The sequence below is a fragment of the Sinocyclocheilus rhinocerous genome, unplaced genomic scaffold (assembly GCF_001515625.1).
Source record: "Sinocyclocheilus rhinocerous isolate Xijiao unplaced genomic scaffold, SAMN03320098_v1.1 scaffold1307, whole genome shotgun sequence".
Lineage (NCBI taxonomy): Eukaryota > Metazoa > Chordata > Actinopteri > Cypriniformes > Cyprinidae > Sinocyclocheilus > Sinocyclocheilus rhinocerous.
The window spans coordinates 543,104-564,919 of record NW_015631048.1 but is presented as its reverse complement, the minus strand read 5'-3'; the positions used below and the strand labels follow the sequence as shown (position 1 = coordinate 564,919).

The following is a 21,816-nucleotide window of genomic DNA, read 5'->3' as shown; positions in this document are numbered from 1 at the left end:
GACGCGTTTCAGAAAGGCGGGGCATAGAGGAGAAACAATAATGTACAGCATGTGGAAAATAATGTGTTTTTTGAACCTTAAACCGCATAAACACATTTCATGACACCAAATACACAAAATAATGTTCTTTTTAGCAACATCATATGACCCCTTTAATTATTTTAACTAAATAAAGTGCAATAATACTATTATTAATATTATGAATTATTTATTTTTTTATAGTTCTATTTAATGGGACACACTATGTGCAGTGTGCAGGACACACTCATGAGAACAGACTGAAAAACATATGTGCACCCCTGTATGTATATATGTATAAAATTATACTGTAATAATTTTTATATACTTATTAACCCCTATAATAATTTAATTGACCATTGTTTAAAAAAAAAAAACAGCAAAACATGACATGACGAAATGTTGGCTGTGCTCCATAAATCCTGTGTCTCATCCCTCAGGAATGGATCAATATGACAGGCTTCCTGTGTGCGTTGGGTGGCGTGTGTTTGCAGCAGAGGAACACGTCTGCTCTGGCCACCTACAGTCCTCCCATGGGCACCCTGAACGAGCGCAAGGGCTCCATGGTGTCCATGGCCTCGTGTGAGGGGAACCCAGAGACACCCCTGAGCAGGTTTCTGGACCGTCTTCTGTCGCTGATGGTGTGCAATCATGAGAAGGGCCATCAGATCCGCACTAACGTCAAAGACCTGGTGGGGCTGGAGCTCTGTCCAGCGCTCTATCCCATGCTGTTCAACAAACTCAAAAACGGCATCAGCAGATTCTTCGATGCCCAGGGCCCGGTGAGACAGCTTGTCACAGTGTATATGTACAGTGGAAGTCTTATGAAGCCATGTGACATCTTTATAAGCTGGTTGGACGTCACTTGCATCAAATGTCATAGGTACTTATGTTTCTATGCTCATATGGTTAGGTGCCAATTAATGAGACCAACACGCAGTTTGTGGAGCAGACCATTGCCATCATGAAGAACCTTCTGGACAACCATACGGAAGGAAGCTCAGAGCATCTTGGTCAAGCCAGCATTGAGACCATGATGCTTAACCTAGTCAGGTAAGTCATTTGTTTGCTTATTTTAATCAGCTTTGCTGTGAAGATCATTTTCTAAATGAATGTTTCAGGTTACATTCTTTCCAGTCTTTCATCTTTTACTAAAGAGCAATTTGAGAAATTTCTTCAGGGCTCTACAGTTCAGTTTTTATTTCTGCTTGCCTGGTCGTACCAGAAGTTCAAATTTCCGCTGTAATATAATTTGATAAAATTTGTAAATAATTATACTGTTCAAAAGTTTGGGACTGGTAGTATTTTTACGTTTTTATAAAAACTTATTTTATGCTCACTGAGACTGCATTTATTTGGTCAACTATACATTAAAAGAGTAATATTGTGAAATATTATTACAGTTTTATTTTTATTTTTTCCAAAAAAGTGTTTTTTAAGGATTCTTGGATGAATAGGAAGTTATAAAGTTAAATATAAATCTTTTGTAACTTTGAAAATGTCTTTACTGTAAGTTTGATCAATTTAATTAATCTTTGTGGAATAAAAGTATTAATTTCTTTAAAAAAAAACTTATTTTCAATTTTAATTATTATTTTTGTAATTATTAAGAATGATTTATTATACTTTTTAAGCTTAAAATCAAACAATAAGCTTTAAAGACTACAATAAATTTATATATCATTTTTTTTCTGGCATACATGGCAAATCTTTACTGATTAGTATGTCATTTCTAACCCATTTTTACTGATGCTATCAGGATTATCACAAGTTATTCTTGCAGATTTTGACAAAACTTAATCTGTCACCTTTTATTGTTGATTTCTTTGTGCTTAAACCATAAGTATTTGTGTGCCTGTTTGTGTGTTATAGGTATGTGCATATTCTTGGCAACATGGTTCATGCCATCCAGATCAAAACCAAACTGTGCCAGCTGGTAGAGATCATGATGGAGTGCAGAGATGACCTCTCTTTCTGCCAAGAGATGAAGTTCAGGTACAACAAAACGCTACTGTAGTCCTGCTCTTTATGCGATAGACAGATTATCTGCAATGTTTTATTTCTGCTCTGGAGATGCATCAGATTTGTGTGTGTGTCTCAGGAATAAGATGGTGGAGTATCTGACAGACTGGGTGATGGGAACATCCAACCAGGCAGCAGATGATGATGTGAAATGCCTCACAAGGTAACATCCTCGTGAACGCATTATTTTCATTCAGATGGCATCATTAATATTCTAGTTTACTGAACAACCTCCATTGGACTTTTGTTCTGAGAAACATTAAGTTCATATGTGCAATGCAAATCGAAAAATGACTTTTAGTGATTGATTCTTTTTTTTACTATAAGCTGTATGGTTGTGATTGACAGGGATCTGGATCAGGCGAGTATGGAAGCGGTGGTGTCTCTTCTGGCCGGCCTGCCCCTTCAGCCAGAGGAGGGGGACGGTGTGGAGCTGATGGAGGCCAAATCTCAGCTCTTCCTTAAGTAAGACTCTCAAGTTCCATATTAAACCCTAGTGTCCGGTCATGGAGTTTGTACATTACTCTGCCCCTGCTGTCCTCCACAGGTACTTCACTCTCTTCATGAACTTGCTGAACGACTGCAGTGAGGTGGAGGACGAGGGTCAGCAGGTGACTGGACGTAAGCGAGGGATGTCCAGGCGGTTGGCGTCTTTAAGGCACTGCACCGTCTTGGCCATGTCCAACCTGCTCAACGCCAACGTGGACAGCGGCCTTATGCACTCTATTGGTGAGGAATCGAGCCATAAACCTCTCAAATAACACTTTAAATTCATAAATCATTTATTGAATTTTATTTTAGTTCATTAATTATTTAAATTGTATTTTTTATGTATTTTTTCTTATTCATTTTACATTTCATTTCTTCTTTAACTCTGTCATAAATAAAACTTATTCTTCAGGACAAGTAATGACTTTTTGTGACATCTTTAACACCATATAGTAATATATTCAATAACATTATCAATTCAACGCTAGGACCGAATTAAGCTGAATAATGACATTAATGTTGTAACAGCGACACTGTTATTGAACTGAATTGAATCAACATTGAATTGAGCTGAATAATGGCATTATTGTACATCTGTTTCATATGAACCTTGCAACATTAACACTTATTTTCCTGTTTATTACTGTGAAGCTGCTGTATTGTTTAAAGCGCTTTATAAATGAAGGTGACGTGACTTTCTCATGTATTTAATCAAAGTTTGCGTGTCTGCCGCTCTCTTGCAGGGCTGGGCTATCATAAGGACCTTCAGACCAGGGCTACGTTCATGGAGGTCCTCACTAAGATCCTGCAGCAGGGGACAGAGTTTGACACACTGGCAGAGACCGCGCTGGCCGATCGCTTTGAGAGGCTTGTGGAACTTGTCACGATGATGGGGGATCAGGGGGAGTTACCTATCGCCATGGCGCTGGCCAATGTGGTGCCTTGTTCTCAGTGGGTGGGTACTTTAAGTAAATAATCTGCACTTTTTTTTTATGGTGCAAGATGAGTAGTTAATTAATTCAGCTATAATTGTACCATATAGTATAGACATAATTCAAACAATGTTTTTCAAAACTCTGTATGCAACAAACAGTATATTTTTTAATACACATTTAAAAAAAAAAATTTGAATACACATTTTTATCAACTTTGAAATGTAACATTGAGAATCTCTCAAGCTTGAGAATCTTCCGTTGACGTACAATAATAGAATGTTTGCAAGTCAAAATCTAACCATCAATGATTATTTGCATACTGATTTGGCAATGGTCTTTTTCTTTTCTAAAGCTGATTTACATATTAATTGTGTTTTGGTCTTTTTTTCCCTTACTTAACAATTCAGCCATCTATATTATTATCATTCTCTTTCTATTTCGGTGTTTGGGTTTAACTTTTTTTTTTAATTTATTTATATTTTTTATCTAGAGCAGTTGTTCTCAACCTTGGAGTATTGATATATTAAATTATAAATTAAGCACAGTTAATTTTGTGATTGCAAAGGTTTCAAGAAATATATTATCTTTAATATTAACAATACTTTTTCAGGGGGAAGAAAAATGATTTTATCTTGATTTAATTTTTTTTAGCATTTTTATTTCAATTACAGTTAGATTATTTTAATATAGTAATAATACTCTTTTGAATTTAAATACTTTTAAGTCATCCTGCATCCCCCTTTGAAAGTTTGCTGAGGCGTCTGGTTGAGAACTTCCTGAGAAATCTACAATTTTTTTGTTTTTTTTTTGTTAAATGATTTAACTTAAAGTATTATTAATAGTATAAAATGAGAAAATGTGCATTATTATTAACCATTATTACTCACCGTTTTATTTTAAAAATGTCATAAAAGTTCCTTTGCACATTGTAAACCTAAAGAAGGTCAAATGACTGAAACGTTGCATATAAAATTTTGAGATGCAAGTTTGAGTAGTGTGTGGAATTTATATTGAACTTTGGTCTTTTCAGGATGAACTGTCACGTGTTCTGGTAACTCTCTTTGATTCGAGGCATCTCCTGTATCAGCTTCTGTGGAATATGTTCTCTAAAGAGGTGGAGCTGGCAGATTCCATGCAAACACTGTTCCGCGGCAACAGCTTGGCCAGTAAAATCATGACGTTCTGCTTTAAGGTGCCTGTAAGATTCCCCATGGCGTGCAAATGATCATTCAAAGAGGCAAATGATCCCGATTAATTTAGTTGTGAATTTCCCTCTTGGGAACTCATGGAAACTCCTTTTTTCAGGTGTACGGGGCCACGTATCTGCAGAAGCTGTTGGAGCCGTTGCTCAGGGCAGTGATCACGGGCACTGAGTGGCAGATGCTGAGCTTTGAGGTGGATCCCAGCAGGTATCTGTCCGAATGAACCTTTAAATCAGTCATTCGCAACTGGTATGTGGGTGCAAATTCACCTGTCACTTGATAAAAGCTAGGCAAATTAGGAAGAAGCATCATGGACAGATTGCAAAACATGCTGTCATCCCAAAACCATGGTCAAAACTACGGAAAGTAAAAGAGAGTTGACACCAGACTAATTTAAATAGAGGTTCACTTGCCATGAGGATAAACTGGTTTGCACCGACCACACTGTGTTCTGTGTGGTTAATAAAGATCAATGTGGTTCATTTCTTGCATTTCAATTGGTATTTAGAAATCAAAGTATTTTCCTACTCAGCCTGTGTCAGCATATTAGTAATGAGTTGTGATGTAAATATATTTGAATGTTTGATTTTAAGGACATTGATTTTTGTGTGCTTTTATGTGATAAACTATTTTAGTGCTGTGTTGTTTCAACAGTGTTGTGTTCTCTATTAAAGACAGCAGACATGCCTATGTGATGTTCAGATTCTGGTTGGAGATGATTGGCTTGTGTTCTTCCTGCAGACTTGAGACCGGTGAGAATTTGGAGGAGAACCAGCGCAATCTGTTACGGATGACCGATCGCTTCTTTCGGGCCATAATCTGCTCATCTGGCGAGTTTCCACCTCAGCTCCGCAGCGTCTGTCACTGTCTCTTTCAGGTGAGGTTGAAGAAACCTCTGAGGTGATTCCTTGGAGCGCAAAGAGGCCTGAGTTTGTTTCTGTGGATGTCTGAATCCCCGTGTTAATCTGTGCGATGATATTACTAATGTCAAATATGCTTTAGTTTTGCTGTGGAGACTGAATGTTTAATTGAACAGTTTAAAGCCAATCAAAATTTGCGTTCTGGTCTTATTTGTGCACAATTTATCACAAATAAGCTCAGAAAAATGACCTTTGTAATGTAATTAGATGCAATAGCTTATTTCAAATACATATTTGACGTTAGTTCCTGTGTATATGATGAGAAGGCCACATAGAATCTGCACTGAACGAATTTGTGTAAATAGTTTATAAAACCATTCTTAGATTTCTGCCTTAAAGTGTGATCATTTACAAAAGGATGGTTTTACAAATGATTTTTTGAGGTCAGTTGTTCAAGAAATGTTTTCTATTCATCAAAGAATTAAAAAAACAGTTTTTAACATTGATAATAAGAAATATTTATTCCGCAGCAAACCAGCATATTAGAGTGATTTCTGAAGGATCATGTGACACTGAAGACTGGAGTAATGGCTGCTGAAAATTCAGTTTGCCATTACAGGAATACATTTTTTTTTTCAATATATTAAAATAGGAAACAGTTATTTTAAACTGTTCTAATATTTTTTTAATTACTTTTTAATATTACTGTATTTTTGATCAAATAAATGCAGCCTTGGTGAACATAAGAGACTCCAAACTTGCTCCATGGACTAATAGGTAGAAAACGTGTGTGTGTGTGTTAGCTTGTGCCATGACTTGTTTGTGCTCATTTCTGTTCTGTAGGCTACTTGCCACTCTCTCCTGTCTAAAGCATCTGTCAAAGACAGAAAGGAAGTGAGGAAAGCAGTAAGTGTGAATGGCGGACGTATCTGCTTCCTGTCTCGATTCGCTTCATTAATCTGAGACTCTTGTGCACCTCTGGCCTGCATTACTGTCATTACATCAAATCATGTCTACTAATTTCCTGATTTTTGGCAAGCTGAAGCTTTCACTGAATGTACCTCTTAGCACCAGCACCAGGAAAAACAACAAACTCTGTAGCTCCGGCCATCATCTTTGCATGAGCCGTCACTCTCAGGACTGAAGGTTGGAAATTATCAGGGCATTGAATGCAGTGGTGCATTGTGGGTTATGTAATTTGGTAACGAACTTAGCCCCTTTTTGAATGCCAGAATGATTTTACGCTTGACTGTTCAACCTGAAACGTTTATTCGGAGTAAAACGCATTTCTCTGTAGTGCCATTTTAAACGCTTTGCTGTTCCCTTTTTTCTTCTCTAACACTCTTAAAGGTCACTGGTGAAGACCTCCGCCATCATTGGACTGTTTAACGGCTTCAAACTGCTTCCTACACTTTAACTCTAAAGCCTCTGGTGCTATTTCATTCAGATAGTTCCCTCATAGAACCTCATGTTATCCAGTTACTCAACAGATATCATCATATGATCAAGTACACTTCCAATAAAAAATAATTTAACATGATTTGACTTGGAAATGTTCAGATATATTAATGCGATTATGAATTTTGGTTCTGGATTGGAACTATCCTAATGAAATGGCATATGTTACCTCAGCCATAAAATCCTTCTTTCACGTTCCTGTGTATTTCTGTGTTTTGGTTTCAGGTGGTTAGCCAGCGTTTCCCACAGAACAGTATTGGAGCTGTAGGAAGTGCAATGTTTCTGCGTTTTGTGAACCCAGCTATAGTCTCTCCATATGAGGCTGGAATTCTCGACAAAAAGCCTCCACCCAGGATAGAAAGGGGCCTTAAACTCACGTCAAAGGTGAGAATTTTTGCATAGAGATAAAATTAATACTACTTTTATAAAAGTTGTCCATGCTGGAAAACAGGTTGTACCAGCTTATGTTGGCCAAGTTGGATTTTGCTGCTTCGATGCTGGTCCAGAAAGGTCTGCCAGGTCAGAACCAGGTCCGTGATCTAGAAAGTCAACTGATCAACCATCTAGTAGAGTTTATTTAATCGATAAGTCACTAGAATAATAGCAATAATGACTAAAACCCACTTAATAGTTGTAAAATCACTGCAGGGCATGGCCTTGATGGTCGTGGCAGTGATAATATATTATGAAAGACATCCGTGTACAAAATGGAAAGATTTGGAGTTTTCTGTTTTATAAAGACTCCTATTTCATTTGTCATCTGTCCGCAGATCCTGCAAAGTATTGCCAACCATGTTTTGTTCACAAAAGAGGAACACATGAGGCCATTTAATGACTTTGTGAAGAGTAATTTTGATGCAGCCAGAAGGTAAGAAAGCGATTAGCGATCTTCAGGCTTTAGATCCTGTCACCAGCTAGTTTAAACTTTGGGTTTTCTTGTAGATTTTTCCTGGACATTGCCTCTGACTGTCCGGCGAGCGACTCTCTCAACCACAGCCTGTCCTTCATTAGTGATGGCAATGTTTTGGCCCTGCACAGGCTGCTGTGGAACAACCAAGAGAAAATCGGCCAGTATTTGTCTAGTAACAGGTGAGCAGGTCTGTGAAAGACTTGTGTTATCATCCAGCTCATGCGGTCTGTATCAGAGAGACTGTTATTGGAAGTGAAAATGCAGCTTAGGCTTTTCTTGGGATTAGATTTTTGGAATTGTGCTCATTCAAATCTCTATATTTGGTTGGGAACTGATTTGCATTTTTTACTCTCTTTTCTATACTTGTTTCTCTCTGATCTTATTGTATTGGTTAAATACAAGGGACAGCTGTTTTGTTGTGAAAATTATCATCCATCACTTTGAATGACAGGGTTGTACATTTTATGTCATGCTTTGTATTAATCCTACAGTAAAATATTGTAATGCAAGCATACATTTTTTGATAATTTTTCAAATCCTCAGTGAAGTTTCAGTTAATCAAAAAATATTTTCCCAAACTCTTCAGGGATCATAAAGCTGTTGGAAGGAGGCCCTTTGATAAGATGGCCACCCTGCTTGCTTACCTGGGTCCCCCAGAACACAAACCTGTGGCAGATACTCATTGGTCCAGCCTGAATCTCACCAGCTCCAAATTTGAGGAGTTTATGACAAGGTAGAGAAGGCTGCTATTTTTATTTTTATTTATTTATTTTTTAGTTTTCAGTATGCATGGTATTTTTGCAAGCATGCCATTTTTGCATGGTATGCTAGTTTTCCAGGAAAAAAAATTCTTATAACAGATGAAAGACTTCTTGTCAGTTTGAATTAGTTTTATTTTTCTAACACAATTATTTAAAGCAGTAGCCCCACTTTTACTTTGCAGTTCATAACTGGAGTCCATAACTGTTTTTATTTTTCTTTAGACACCAGGTGCATGAGAAAGAAGAGTTTAAAGCATTGAAGACTCTTAACATCTTTTACCAGGCTGGAACTTCAAAGAACGGAAACCCTGTGTTTTACTATGTAACTCGCAGGTAAGACTTCATGATACCTGACCGATGGTTGCAAAAGAATTACAAAGGCACACATTGTTCTTTTGTTCAACATTTTATTGCTTCTAAAAACAATCAGTTAACTAACAACAGCTTACAGATGCATAGATTTACCTTTGTTGATTAAATTATGAAGATATTACAGCATTTTACAGAAATAAATAAAAAATATGGTTGTGAATAGTACCAATATTTTTCATATTTGAAATATTTTTCGCTAATATTAAGCAAAAAGCTGTTTGTTACAAGCTGTATAACATCTACGAAAGTTTCATAGCATTTCAGAAAGACTATTAAGTCTCCAAAGAATCTCACATTATTGTCTGCCTTCAAAGCCCAAGGGAGGTTGATGGTCACTGTATCATCTGTAGAAAGCTCAAAGTTATGAACGCAAGCAGCGGAAGTTTGAAGCAGCTGGTCACGGAGGAAGCGGAGGAACTGCCAATGAGGGCGCTGACAGTTCCTTCTTTAGCATTCTGGATTGTGTTGTTTTTGGAGCTGGATGCTGTGGTGTTGTTCATAGTCCAAGTCATGCTGGTGGAGTTGCTGATTGAAATTCCGCTGTTCGTATTCTGGTTAGCACCGTTCCCATTTTGATTAGCACCGTTGTTTTTGGCAGTGGTGGTAAATGAAGTAGTAGTGTTTGAACTAAGGACCTGCATACAGCCGAACAGCACAACAAGCAGAACCACGCAGATGTCCACTTTTAGAGCCATTTCTCTGATCTGAGAAGAACATAACACAAAAATCATATCGGTATATAGAAGTATAAGCACTTCTTTTTTTTTTATTAGCTCCATAATGATGTTTAACACATATGAGCAGTTTTTTTTTCAGATACAAGATTAATTTATGTTTATAGAGGTTGAGTATCATTCGGAATTGAATTTTAATTTGTGAACACTTTGCTTCATTCCAAATAAATAATTTAGAGCATAGAACATAGAACAATGTTTAGAACGTTCCCCGGGTACTCACCGGCGGTGATCCACGTAAATAATGCTGATGTTTTATCTCTGCGAGTGGTGATGTGCAGTGTCTCTAAACACATGCTGACGCTTTTAATAATGACACCAGTGGAAGAAGTCACATGGTTCTTCAAAAAGGAGGGTCAGTGATGGAAAGATCATGCTGACAAGATTTCCCTTTGTTTAACAAATAGTTTGTTTGCTTTTCATGAGGTATCATGGTGACAATTGGAAGACTGGCTTGAGTTGCTGTGTTTACGACAAAAGATTTCCAAATTGGGTCTTATTTTAAAGTTTATATTCCTACATAGCTGGGTAACCTGACTTAACAGTTTATCACTGCCATTAGTAATAACAGGCTTTCTAAATGTTTTGTGTTCTGTCAGAAGAGTCAGCCATGATAATGAAAGCCTGATGCTGAGAAAAATAAACCCTGCTTTCCCAGCTGGAAAATCCTGTTAACATCAGGTTTAAAGCTACATTTGACGTTTTTAGGTAGTTGTGAAGATGGATTACCAGCTGTTTGGAAGCTGAAGGTGCTGGTAGACCATCTTGAATCAAGCGTAATGTTTGTCAGTTGTTTTTGGAACATGGCAGGTAGTTTTCTGGTAATTTTAGTGACTGATTTATTACTTTAAATAAAACTTTGTTTTTAAATTACATTCAAATGGAATCTGTTTTGACTATGGATGGACAAGTAATATGTTGTAGTCAAGTGGTGAAAGTTTGACTGGTTTCCATCAGTTATTAACCCCTGCTAGTAAATGCCAGGGTTGTACCCTTATGACCCAGGTGGCCCAGTAGTGCACAACACAACGAAATCTCCATAACACAATGCATTGGACTAATTTCGTTGTTTTGTGCTAATTTCGCTGTGTTGTGCTTATTCCTTTGTGTTGCGGCTTGATTCCATTGTGTTGTGATAATTTCGTTGTTGCGGCTTGTTTCCGTTGTGTTGTGCTAATTTTGTTGCGTTGCAGCTTGTTTCCATTGTGTTGTGCACTACTGGCCATCATACTTATGTGGACAAAAAGCACATTTCTTTATTGAATTGCATCACAATCTCATCTATGTAATCTGATGAAAATCATTATATTTCATTATATTGATTTTATCATTTGTATTTAAAAAAATGTCTTAGATTTTATTGAACAGTGTAGAATTTTGATTAAAAAAAGAATGCGTTTTGTTCATGTTTTTATTATTGCAGAAGTATTAACAGAATCATGCATTTAACTTATCATTTTTAAAACAGAATGGATTGTCACAAGTTAATCTGATTAACATATGAAATACTTCTACACCCATTTCATGTGAACCTGTATGTCCAGTAATCCTGTTTGTTGCTCCACTACATTGGTACATTGTGAGACTGTTCTGTTTTGGAAGTTTAAGTCCATTTAATGTTTTCATAATATGTTAAACATAAACATTATTTGAAAATACTGAGCATGTTATCCATTTGTTAACTAGGGCTGGGAGTCTGCATCGAGATTTTCCGAAGGCATCGCGATTCTCTCTTGAATCAATTCTGAGCTTAGTTTTTAACAGCAGATGGCACTGCGTGCTTTAGAAATAGCCGAATTCTGCTTGCTTCCAGTTCCTTACACACGCACCATTTGAACCTAAAATAATCATTCATAAAGTTCGAAAAGGTTGAAGCGAATTAAAAGGATGTTCACAGTGGGCTGTGTTTACATTAATCTCGCATCATAAAAGCATAAAAGCCGATGTGCAAGTACATTTAATCACTTACATTACTCAGCTGAACGCACAAGTGCTCTTCTTTGTGAGCATTTGAGTGTGCGGTTAAAAACAAGCCTAGAGCGCCATCTACTGTTAAAAACTAAGCTCAGAATCGATTCGAGAGAGAATCACGATACATTCCGAACATCTCAGAATCGATCCACGAGTCGCGATGCATCGATTTATTGTCCCAGCCCTATTGTTAAAATGAATTTATAGTTTGATCGAAGGACCGTGTGACTCGGCTGAGCCTCAGAGCCCTTGCATCATGGCCATCAGGAGGAGCGTACAGCAGACTGATGTGTAGAGTGAACCCACACTGCATCCTGAGCTTGTGTTTCGGCTGAGGTTCTGATTGGGTCTCTTCACACTCCGCGTACGGAGAGTGGTGGTCCTGCGGGTGGTGGAGACAGTGGTGACGAAGTCGCCTGTTGTGACTGGGCCCTCTGTAGTTGAATGAGTATTAGAATAGGAAGCCTCTGAAGTTGAGGTAAAGAGAAAACCATTTCTGAAAGACTCCTGTTCCTTGGTGCTTCTAGATCCTGTTTGGTCATCCCTGGTGTTTAGGAGTGACGTCCCCGACCAGAAGTGTGTGGTGACCGCTTGTACATATGGATGGCTTGGCTCCTCGGTTTCGAAGACATATGGGGACAGCGTGTATGTGCCAAAGTGCCAGCTCCCTGTCCTGGACAGGTGAGCTTCTCCGCAGGTGTGCCAGGTGTGGCAGGGGCAGCCCAACACTCGGGCGGAAGTGTGTTTGGTCCACACCAACAGGTGGCTGATATTGGCAGTTTCTTCACAAGCCCAGGGATTGTCCCCTAGAGTGATGAGCTTCAGACTTTGCAGATGCTCGAATGCCCCTTCCCTGACCGTGGTGAAGCGGTTTGCGTGCAGGTAGAGCCGAGCCAGCCTGTGTAGCTGGTTCAGGGACCCCGGCAGGATCTGGACCAGAGTGTTGTGGGATAGATCCACCACCTCCAGGTTTTGGGGCATGTTGGTAGGTGCTGTCCAGAACTTGTTATGACTAAGATTGAGAGCCTTCAGGTTGGGGAGCGTGTTGTTGATGAAGACCACACGCTCCAGCTTATTGACGGACAGGTCCAGAACTCTGAGGTTCCACTGGTAAGCTGTGTCATCCTTGTTAAGTACACGCAGACGGTTTCCTGAGACATTGATTTCCCACAATGCCCGTGGCAGCGAGGCTGGGAAGTGAAGCAGACGGTTATAGGAGATGTCAAGGATGCGCAGATGTGTGAAAGAGCTTAGGTGGTGGTCCAGGTCAGATAGCCGGTTGTGGGTCAGGTTGAGGGATTGAATGTTTCGCTGCAGGCCAATAGGCAGATGCCTAACCCCCCTCCAGGAACAGTCAACTGTCCGATGGCTCTCGCTACAGGAACAAACACTGGGACATTCTGCATGTACGTAAGTACACGTAAGCCACAGCAAGAGCAGGCAGGACATCGCTGCACACATGGGCATCTTCATTGTGTTCCTGTAGACAATTGCAAGAGATTTCTGTTTTTGCTGAATGCTTGTTTGTTTGTTACATGCTATATGCAGGATGCATCCAAAGTTATTTGTGTTTGTAGTATAGTACTAATGTCCATGACTGATTTTTTTTTTAAGTGAGTCTGAATATATTGAGTCTGATTACAGAAAGTTTAGAGATTACAGTCTGATTACATGAACTGTGTGATGACAATGACTATATTAATGTTATTTGTGTCTGATTATAGTAAGTGATAGAAATCTGATTAAAATGCACATGAAATTGAAAATGAATCTGATAATAGTGTGTTATATAGTAAGTAATGGCAATCAGTCTGAACTTTAGTGTATCTTATTATATTGAGTGATTGGGTCTAATGACAGAAAGTCAGATTAATGTGAGTGATGGTAAATTTATTGATTAATGCTATTTGTGTCTGATTATAGTAAGTGATAGAAATCTGATTATAATGAAAATTAGTCTGATAACAGTGTGTTGTATAGCAAGTAATGACAGTCAGTCTGAACTATAGTGAACCTGATTATATTGAGTGACTGGGACTGATGACAGTAAGTCAGATTAATGTGAATGATGATACGTTTGATTTATGCTATTTGTGTCTGATTATACTGACGGATTGAGTATATACATTTTGTAATAAGTGAGTAATGCAATCTGTATGATTTTTGTAACGAGTGTAAACAGTCTCATAACGAAGAGGAAATTTAGTGTCTGACCTTTGTGAGTCTGATGACAGTGTGTCTGATGCTACGTAATTATGGTGAGTCCTAATTTGATTATATTGAGTGACTGATTAGGCCTGATGACAGTAAGTCTGATTAATGCGAGTGATGCAAACGAGTCTGACTATATTGAGTAATGCAATTTGTGTCTGATTATAATGGGGATAAAAGTGTCTGACCTCGGTGAATCTCATTATAGTATGTCTGATGCCACCTAATGACTATGAGTCTGAACTTAAGTGAATTTGAATATAGTACGTGATTAAAATGGCAGTGTTTATTCTGATTATAGTGAGTGGCAACAGTGACGCTGATTATAGTTTGTGTTGATAGTAAATCTAATTATAGTGAGTGATGGCTGTGAGTCTTATATAATCTTTGCGAATGATGACAAAAAGTATTTTTATGTGTTCTGCCTCTTTTGTTTGCAGTTGTGAGGCTAGTCAAAGCATTGGCATACATTCTGAGATTGACAATCAGTGTTACACATGCAAACGTACAGCAGAGAGATGTGAAGGTCTTCATGCAGCGGCTCTGCAGATCTGCCTGCACCTAGTTCTGCTTGACTCTCTAAGCACGTGCTTGGAACAAACAGCATTTATATATAATGTGCATAAAAGCTTGTTCATATCATGCCACACAACCTGAAAATGTGTGATTGTGAGTCTAATCCTTCCTCAGGCAAACCTTGCTGCATTGTGAATTACTTACCTTCTCCTTGTCATCACTCTGTGCTAGTTTTTCCTGTCCTCTTTCTGTCTTTCAGTTTCTCTCCATCCCTCACCTCTTTTTTTTCTTGCTTGATCTTCAGATTAACACAGCTATGATCTCTTATTTTTTATGCTATTCTTGTTTTATGCTGCAGTAAAATCCAAATCCCGTCTTTCTCTGTGCAGGTCCCTTTCTGGGATCACTATGACAGCAGAGGAGAGAGAGAGGCAGGGAGGGGAGATGTAGTAGAGTCTATGCCCTGGTACAAGAAAGAGAAAGAGGAAGTGCTGACATCTCTTGTTTCCTCTTTTGGATTCCCTCATTCAGCATCCATTTCCTCTGCTTTCTTTTCTGCTCTCTCCCCCTCCCTCTTTCCAGTTTTCATTCTTTCTTCAGTCATTAAGCAACACTTAACCTGTAATTCAGGTCTGAACATGTTTTGTCTGAGTTTTAAATGACTGGGATGGAGTATGGTGAAAAATACTAATTCCAACTGGGAAAAAATTCTAAAATGAACACAATTTCTGATCTAGCAGAAATTTCAATAAAGTTCTAATTTTATGAATTTTGTTATTCTGATTATGCTGTTGTCTTATCAGTAAGAGTACCGTACTGTCATCTCCGTTTAACGCATTTTACCATGTTTTAGTCAGTTGCTCTCAGATTTTCCCACACAATCAGCACATACTGTAAAACTCAGTGTTTAAATGAAAACACTAATAATGAAGCAGTTCTTAATTCTTAGTGTAATTCCTAGCACACGTTTTGGTAACTGATTTAAAGTTCCTCACCATTGTGTCTTTGCCCGGGGCAGGTGTGTGTGTGCGCGCGTGTGTGTTTTGAACAAAAGAGCACTGGTACAGAATCTTTCCAGTGCCACTCTCTATTTCTCTCTCCTCCTCTCCCTCTTTCTTTCTCAATCGCTTCATTCTTTCAGAGCCTGCTAATGCTGCCCAGTAATGACGCATCCTCTGCCTACTAATGTAGCTTTGCTCTGTGTGTGTGTGTATGATGCTTTATATTGTGTGTGTCAAGCAGAAATGGCATAGTCAGACAATTTAGCTAAATCCATCCGCACTCAGCTCTTATTTTACATGTGCTGACTAGTTTCTTCCCTTAGTTCATTGATCTGTTCATCAAACACACAAACACAAATCCCCACTCCATTTCGAATGATTCTGTGGCATGTGTTTTAGTGGATCACAGTGTTTTTGATGTGAGCCAAGCAGAAGGGAAAGTCAGCTGGAGGTCTTTGGTTAGGGAAGATGGTCATTACCACATGACGTATATATATATATTATTTTTTACATGTATTCAACTTTCCATTGTATATTATAAAGTGAATTAACATTTTTCAACAAGTTCTTCTTTGTTTTAGCGAATCATAATATTACTTAAAACACAGGTTTGTAAATAGCTTTTTTATTAAAACAAAAAAAATACAATCACACAATCTCAACGTGTATATAATATATTAACGCTCATTTGTTCATGTAAAGTTAAGTGTTTGCATATGCAAGACATGAACATGTTGTGTGGAAGTTTGTGACTCACTGAGGAGTCTGTAGAATTGGTTAATTCAGAATTTGTTTAGCTAAAAAAGCTGTCATGTTGAGGGTAAGTATTAGAGAGTGCCCTGGGTTGTGACATCCTCATGTTTATACAAGGTTTTTGTGTTGTTGCTTGAGGGCGATAGTCTCATGAACATCACTGTTTTCCCGCTTTTTCTTTTTGATGTTCTCTTTCCTCATCTGTATTGCAGTGTGTGAACTGCTGTTCTGCAAGACTGAATGATATGTTCCCCACAGGAGGGGAGGACCTGCTACCCACATGTTGCTCCCCCAGTGCCGGGCTTGCCATCTTCTCCATATTACCCGAAGCAAGATTACTATTATCAGCAACATGAGGCACCCAAAAGTGAAGAGTAATCCAAAAATATCTATGCGAGTTTTCGTGTCATCTTCTATTGCGGTATTAGCTCTTCGTCCTTGCAGGTGGAGTGGTTTTTGAAATGCTTTGCACCATTCCATTGGCCAGTGTTATTTTGGGTTGCTCATTCTTTGTCATTTGTGGAAGTGAAGTTGCTTGCAGGTAGACTTGTGCCGGTATTCGGTAATGCGATATATCACGGTAATGAATATGCACGATATTGTTATCGTGGGCACTTCTAAATACCGTGATTAATCACACTTTACATTAGGGCTTCATTAGTTAACATTAGCTTTTGCTCATTGTGAATGTTAATGCATTAACTAAGGTTAACTAATGAGGTCTTATTGTAAAGTGATACCTATTGGTCTTTATAGTTCTTTTGCACTTTAATCTGTGTAAAACTTTTAACTTTGTACATTTTTCTGTATTGCTTTATTGCATTTAAATGTTCAGTTATTTTTGTTATAAGAAAAAAGTTATTAAACCTGTTATACTGTATTATGACAGCACTTTTTTTTAAAACTTAATTTCAATATCGTGATAATACCGTATACCGTAATAAAAGCATTAGCAATTAATCGCAACATGAAAATTTGATAACGGCATATCCCTACTTGCAGGTTATCATTTTCCATTGTTGCAAGTATGTCATTATTTGAAATGTGTGGGTCTATGGCAGATTGTAGTGGAGTTTTCTGTTGAATTCTGTATGTTGTGGCCTGATTTAGGGTGGACATGAGAACAGTGGGTTGTACAATTTTCTGACTAGGTTTTGTAATTTTTTGTTTGGGGCTCTGGAAATGTTGCGTTGAATGTTTGACTCGTTGTGGTGCTCCTGACTGGGTGTTTTTTTGTGACTCTTGTGGTGGCAGATCAGTGGGAATAAGACATTATAGCTGTAGAATCATTTGTACCAATTATTCCAATTGAACGAATTATGGATTCGGGAATTTTGTGTTGAGTTGATTCTTCAGCTAGTTCTGAATCTCCTGATTGAGTTGTTTTCTGTGAGTCTGGTAATGATGATTGAATGGTGAAAGATGCCATAGCTGTAGAGTTTTTTGTATCAGTAAAACCAGTGAAGTGGTCGATTTGTTCATGTATGGCAATTGAAGAAGGTTCTTATGCTGCTTTGGAGGAGATTTTGGTAGTGAATATTGTGGAATCCAGGATGTGTTGCTCTGTAACTTCACTGGGATCAATAATTTTCTGTTTTGTGGTCTGGAAACGGTGAGCTGATTGTTCAGCAAGTTGTGAATCTCCTGATTGAGTTGTTTCCTGTGAGTCTGGTATGGGGTAGAACGCCATAGATGTAGAGTTTTTTTTTTGTACCATTAATATCAGTGAAGTGGTCGATTTGTTCATGAAGGGCAATTGAAGAAGGTTCCTCTGCTTTGGAGGAAATTTTCATAGAGAATATTGTGGTATCAAAGATGTGTTGCTCTGTAACTTCACTTGGTTCTATAAATTTCTGTTTTGTGGTCTGGACGCGTTGAACTGATTGTTCAACAAGTTGTGAATCTCCTGATTGAGTTGTTTTCTGTGACTCTGGTAATGATGATTGAGTGGGGAGAGACACCTTAGCTGTAGAATTATTAGTACCATTAATACCAGTGAAGTGGTCGATCTGTTCATGTATGGCAATTGTAGAAGGTTCTTCAGCTGCAGTGGAGGGAATTTTAAATGTTGTGGAAATCAGGGATGTGTTGCTCTATAGCTTGATTGGGTTCTGTAATCTTCTGTATTGTGGTCTGGAGTCGTTGAGTTGATTGTTCCACTAGTTGTAAATCTTCTAATTGAGTTGTTTTCTGTGAGTCTAGTGATGATGGTTCAGTGGGGAAAGAGGCCATAGCTGTAGAGTCATTTGTACTAGTCATACTGATGGAATGAGTGCTTTGTTCCTGTATGGGAGCTGAAGATGGTTTGACCTCGATCTCCATGTTCTTCGGCCCTTCTGATGTTGTAAATTCCAGTTTGTCTGGTCTCATCGTTAATGGTTTGATGGTGTTTGTATTGTTGTAAACTTCGTTCACAAGTCTCCATAACGTATAGAAAGCATAAGCCTTTTCTGGTAAACGTAATGCATGTTGTAGGTTTAAGTTCTGCCTTCTCACTCGTGACCTTTTCGCACCTTCTCCACCCTTCCACTGAAGCGTGTCTGCGTTGGTGGGGTCAGAGTTTGTGGTCGAAGAGATGCTCAGTGACAGCAAAATGGGCAACAAATAAAAGAACAAACAAGGTCTATGTAGCTCCATGTGTAATATTTGATATGGCTATAGAGAGAGAACAAAACACGTAACATTTAACCTTGTGTTTTATATATTCGACAAGGGTTATATTTCATATAAAATATTGTTTCTTCAAGAGATTGTCCCTGTAATATTGTATGTATACAATAATTTTATCCATTCACGTAACAGATTAACTGTTCTTGGGTATTATTTATGCATGTGTATTTTATATATTTTATACTTTATTATTATTATTTATTTTTAACCATGATCATTGTTAAAAATACTGGAAGAACTGTAAATATCTCAGCATTATATTTATGTGAGTATAATGATTAAATTTTTTCTTCTCTTTAAAAAGTTATTCAAATTTTTTTTAATTCTTCCCAATGATGTTGGATTTCAGTTCAATATGTACGAAATTTTCTAGCTGGAATTTTTTAACAAAATTACACTCAAACAATAAAAGTTCTTTGACAAAATGTATAGTATCTTACCATTTCTAGGCTGTTCCTCTGTCTCTCATCACAAAGATCAAAATCAGAAAGTCAGAGGAGGCGATCCATTTATCAACTGTGCTGGATAGTTTGCTTTTCTATTTATAACATGCTGAGAATATATTGTGCTAGATCACGTGAGCATGTGTTAAGTGTGAATGAAAAGCAGAAATGTGGGTGTGGCTGTAAAATGATGTGTTTTCTTTTGGTGGTGTGATGCTGCAAAATAAAATGTTATTTATCTTAATTTTACCTAAGTTTTGATTCAGATGAGAAACACCAAGTCGTGTATAGTTTCAAGGTTTGAAATAAAGACAGAATTGTTTTATTCTTCAAAAACACAAAACGGCACACAGTAATTTTCTAATCAATTTTTTTTTTCCTGTTTTTTACAAAAAATATTTGAACATCCTTAAAACAAGATAAGTTTAATCGTAAAATTGGATGGAGATGATTGGCTTCAGAGAAAATATTTTTAATTGAGTTTATTTTTCTTGCCACATTGGCAACTAGTTTTTTTTTTTGTTGTTTTAAGAATAAAAAACAAAAATAAATATATTCCCCCAAAAATTGTCTTATCACACGTTTTTGTTTGTCAAGCATATATATCTTTTTAAGGATGTTTAAAGATTTCAAAATACAGATGTATTATTTAAAATACAGACAACATAAATGCACACATATGAAACATGGTCATACAATATTGTTATAGCCTAAAATAAGGAGAGACAATGTGGAGAGTGACAGGCTTATTTGCAGTATTTTCAGTGCTTTAGAATTTTATACTTTCAGAATTTTACTATAGAATACAATAGAATTTTATACTTTCATACTTCAGACCTTCTTCTTGAGTCTTATGCAGTATAGAACAGTTAAAGCTTAAGCAGGTGCAGACTTGAAATGCCAACAGGGGGAGTTGTGTGACACCAGATTAAGTGTCTGATCGTGATCACACCCCTGTGTCGGAGCTCTCTGGTGCTTTTGCATCAGGCTCAGGACTGTTCTCTTGGGTGATGTCTCCATTTGGGTCCTTCACAGGCGGCTCAGTGCTGGGCTGCTCTTTGTCATTCTTCTCCTCAGTCTTGTTCTCCTGATTCTCTCTACTCTCCTCTTGTGCTGTGGTGACCTCTGATAGCATGAAACAGGTCTCAGTTGGGCGTCTGTCCACTTGGCCTTCATCCCGGCATGGTGATTCACTCTTCTCTCTTCTGGCATGTCGGTCAGTGCTGTCGTAACGAGGCTGGAGACTAGAGATAATTCCTCTCAGGTGACAAACCTGACAGGCGCATATCAGTGTGGTCAGCAACAATGCCAAGCAGCCCACTGTGAGAGCAGCCACAATCAGTTGCAGGTTGTATTTACCAGTTGGTAGAAAGAAAATAAAGTGTCCTTCCTCAGATTTAGGAGTGGCCTGAGTGCAGAATGTAGTTGTCGCAGTGTTTAGTTTTGAAGTCTCTCTGTTATTGTTGGATGTTGGCGTGGTGCCACTTGTGTCATTTGTCATAGACGTGGTATTTTCTGCTGCATTGACTGGTGGGACTTCGTTTGTGTTGTTATTTGTGGGGTTAGCATGTGGCGTTCCGAAGAGCAATGCAAAATACACAAAACAAACTGTTCTGGGACTTATCATGGTTCTGCAAGACATAAGAGAAAGGAAAGGTTTTGTTTTTTTACTTTGTTCAATTTTTTGTATTTCGTATTATTTATATATATTTGCCATTTTTCTAGAAATTCATCTTCAAAATCAAATGAATGTTTTCAATAATATTGTAATCTACTAATTCAAAAATTATTGGCGACATTCAGTGTCAAAAACAAGTGTATAAATCTTATTTTGCAGATGTTCATGTATGTATAAATGTATAAAATTCAATTATATTCAATTATATACACGTGGTCAGAATTGTTGGTACCCTTGGTAAATATGATCAAAGAAGGCTGTGAAAATAAATCTGCATTGTTAATCCTTTTGATCTTTTATTTTAAAAAATCTAACCTTCATTGGAGAATAAGAATTTAAAATGGGGGGAAATATCATTATGAAATAAATGTTTTTTTCCTCAAATACATGTTGAACACAATTACTGGTACCCCTAGAAATTCTTATGAGTAAAATATATCTGAAATATATTCCCATTCATATTCATAACTTTGAGCACACCAGCGTGATAATGAACATGAAATTATCCAGCCATGGCTTCCTGTTTCACAGAAATATAAATAGGAGGGAAAACAAAGGCCAAATTCCAAATTATTCACCCATCACAATGAAAACCAAAAAAAACAAATAATATATTTCTGATGTGCAGCAAAAGATAATTGAGCTTCACAAATTAGTGAAGCGGCTTTAAGAAAAGAGCTAGAGCAGTGAAAATTTCCATTTCCACCATCAGGTCAATAATTAAGAATTTCCAATCAACATAAAATGTTATGAATCTGCCTGGAGGAGGACGTGTGTCTATATCGTCCTAATGCACGGTGAGGAGGAGAGTT

At 37.7% G+C, this 21,816-nt stretch overlaps 2 protein-coding genes across 3 annotated transcripts in view; one reads left to right on the top strand and one right to left on the bottom strand.

Annotated features, from left to right (window-relative positions):
- Positions 1 to 21,816, top strand: part of LOC107741137 (neurofibromin) — a 48,824-nt gene that overhangs the window by 11,458 nt on the left and 15,550 nt on the right. The window contains exons 20-35 of one of the 2 annotated variants that reach the window (XM_016553729.1): positions 459 to 800; positions 932 to 1,071; positions 1,891 to 2,013; positions 2,120 to 2,203; positions 2,389 to 2,505; positions 2,588 to 2,769; positions 3,273 to 3,484; positions 4,495 to 4,656; positions 4,770 to 4,873; positions 5,408 to 5,543; positions 6,370 to 6,432; positions 7,210 to 7,368; positions 7,755 to 7,852; positions 7,927 to 8,073; positions 8,481 to 8,627; positions 8,878 to 8,988. In XM_016553729.1, the coding sequence (XP_016409215.1) occupies positions 459 to 800; positions 932 to 1,071; positions 1,891 to 2,013; positions 2,120 to 2,203; positions 2,389 to 2,505; positions 2,588 to 2,769; positions 3,273 to 3,484; positions 4,495 to 4,656; positions 4,770 to 4,873; positions 5,408 to 5,543; positions 6,370 to 6,432; positions 7,210 to 7,368; positions 7,755 to 7,852; positions 7,927 to 8,073; positions 8,481 to 8,627; positions 8,878 to 8,988 (2,327 nt within the window). The remainder of the gene's footprint in view (positions 1 to 458; positions 801 to 931; positions 1,072 to 1,890; positions 2,014 to 2,119; positions 2,204 to 2,388; positions 2,506 to 2,587; positions 2,770 to 3,272; positions 3,485 to 4,494; positions 4,657 to 4,769; positions 4,874 to 5,407; positions 5,544 to 6,369; positions 6,433 to 7,209; positions 7,369 to 7,754; positions 7,853 to 7,926; positions 8,074 to 8,480; positions 8,628 to 8,877; positions 8,989 to 21,816) is intronic. The other variant, XM_016553730.1, reaches the window with a different exon arrangement.
- LOC107741138 (uncharacterized) overlaps positions 19,963 to 21,816 on the bottom strand; it is a 3,326-nt gene continuing 1,472 nt past the window's right edge. Inside the window, exons 2-3 of the mRNA XM_016553731.1 lie at positions 20,879 to 20,957; positions 19,963 to 20,848 (exon numbers count right to left, since the gene is read on the bottom strand). Of these exons, the coding sequence (XP_016409217.1) occupies positions 20,273 to 20,848; positions 20,879 to 20,953 (651 nt within the window). The 5' untranslated portion in view covers positions 20,954 to 20,957 and the 3' untranslated portion in view covers positions 19,963 to 20,272. The remainder of the gene's footprint in view (positions 20,849 to 20,878; positions 20,958 to 21,816) is intronic.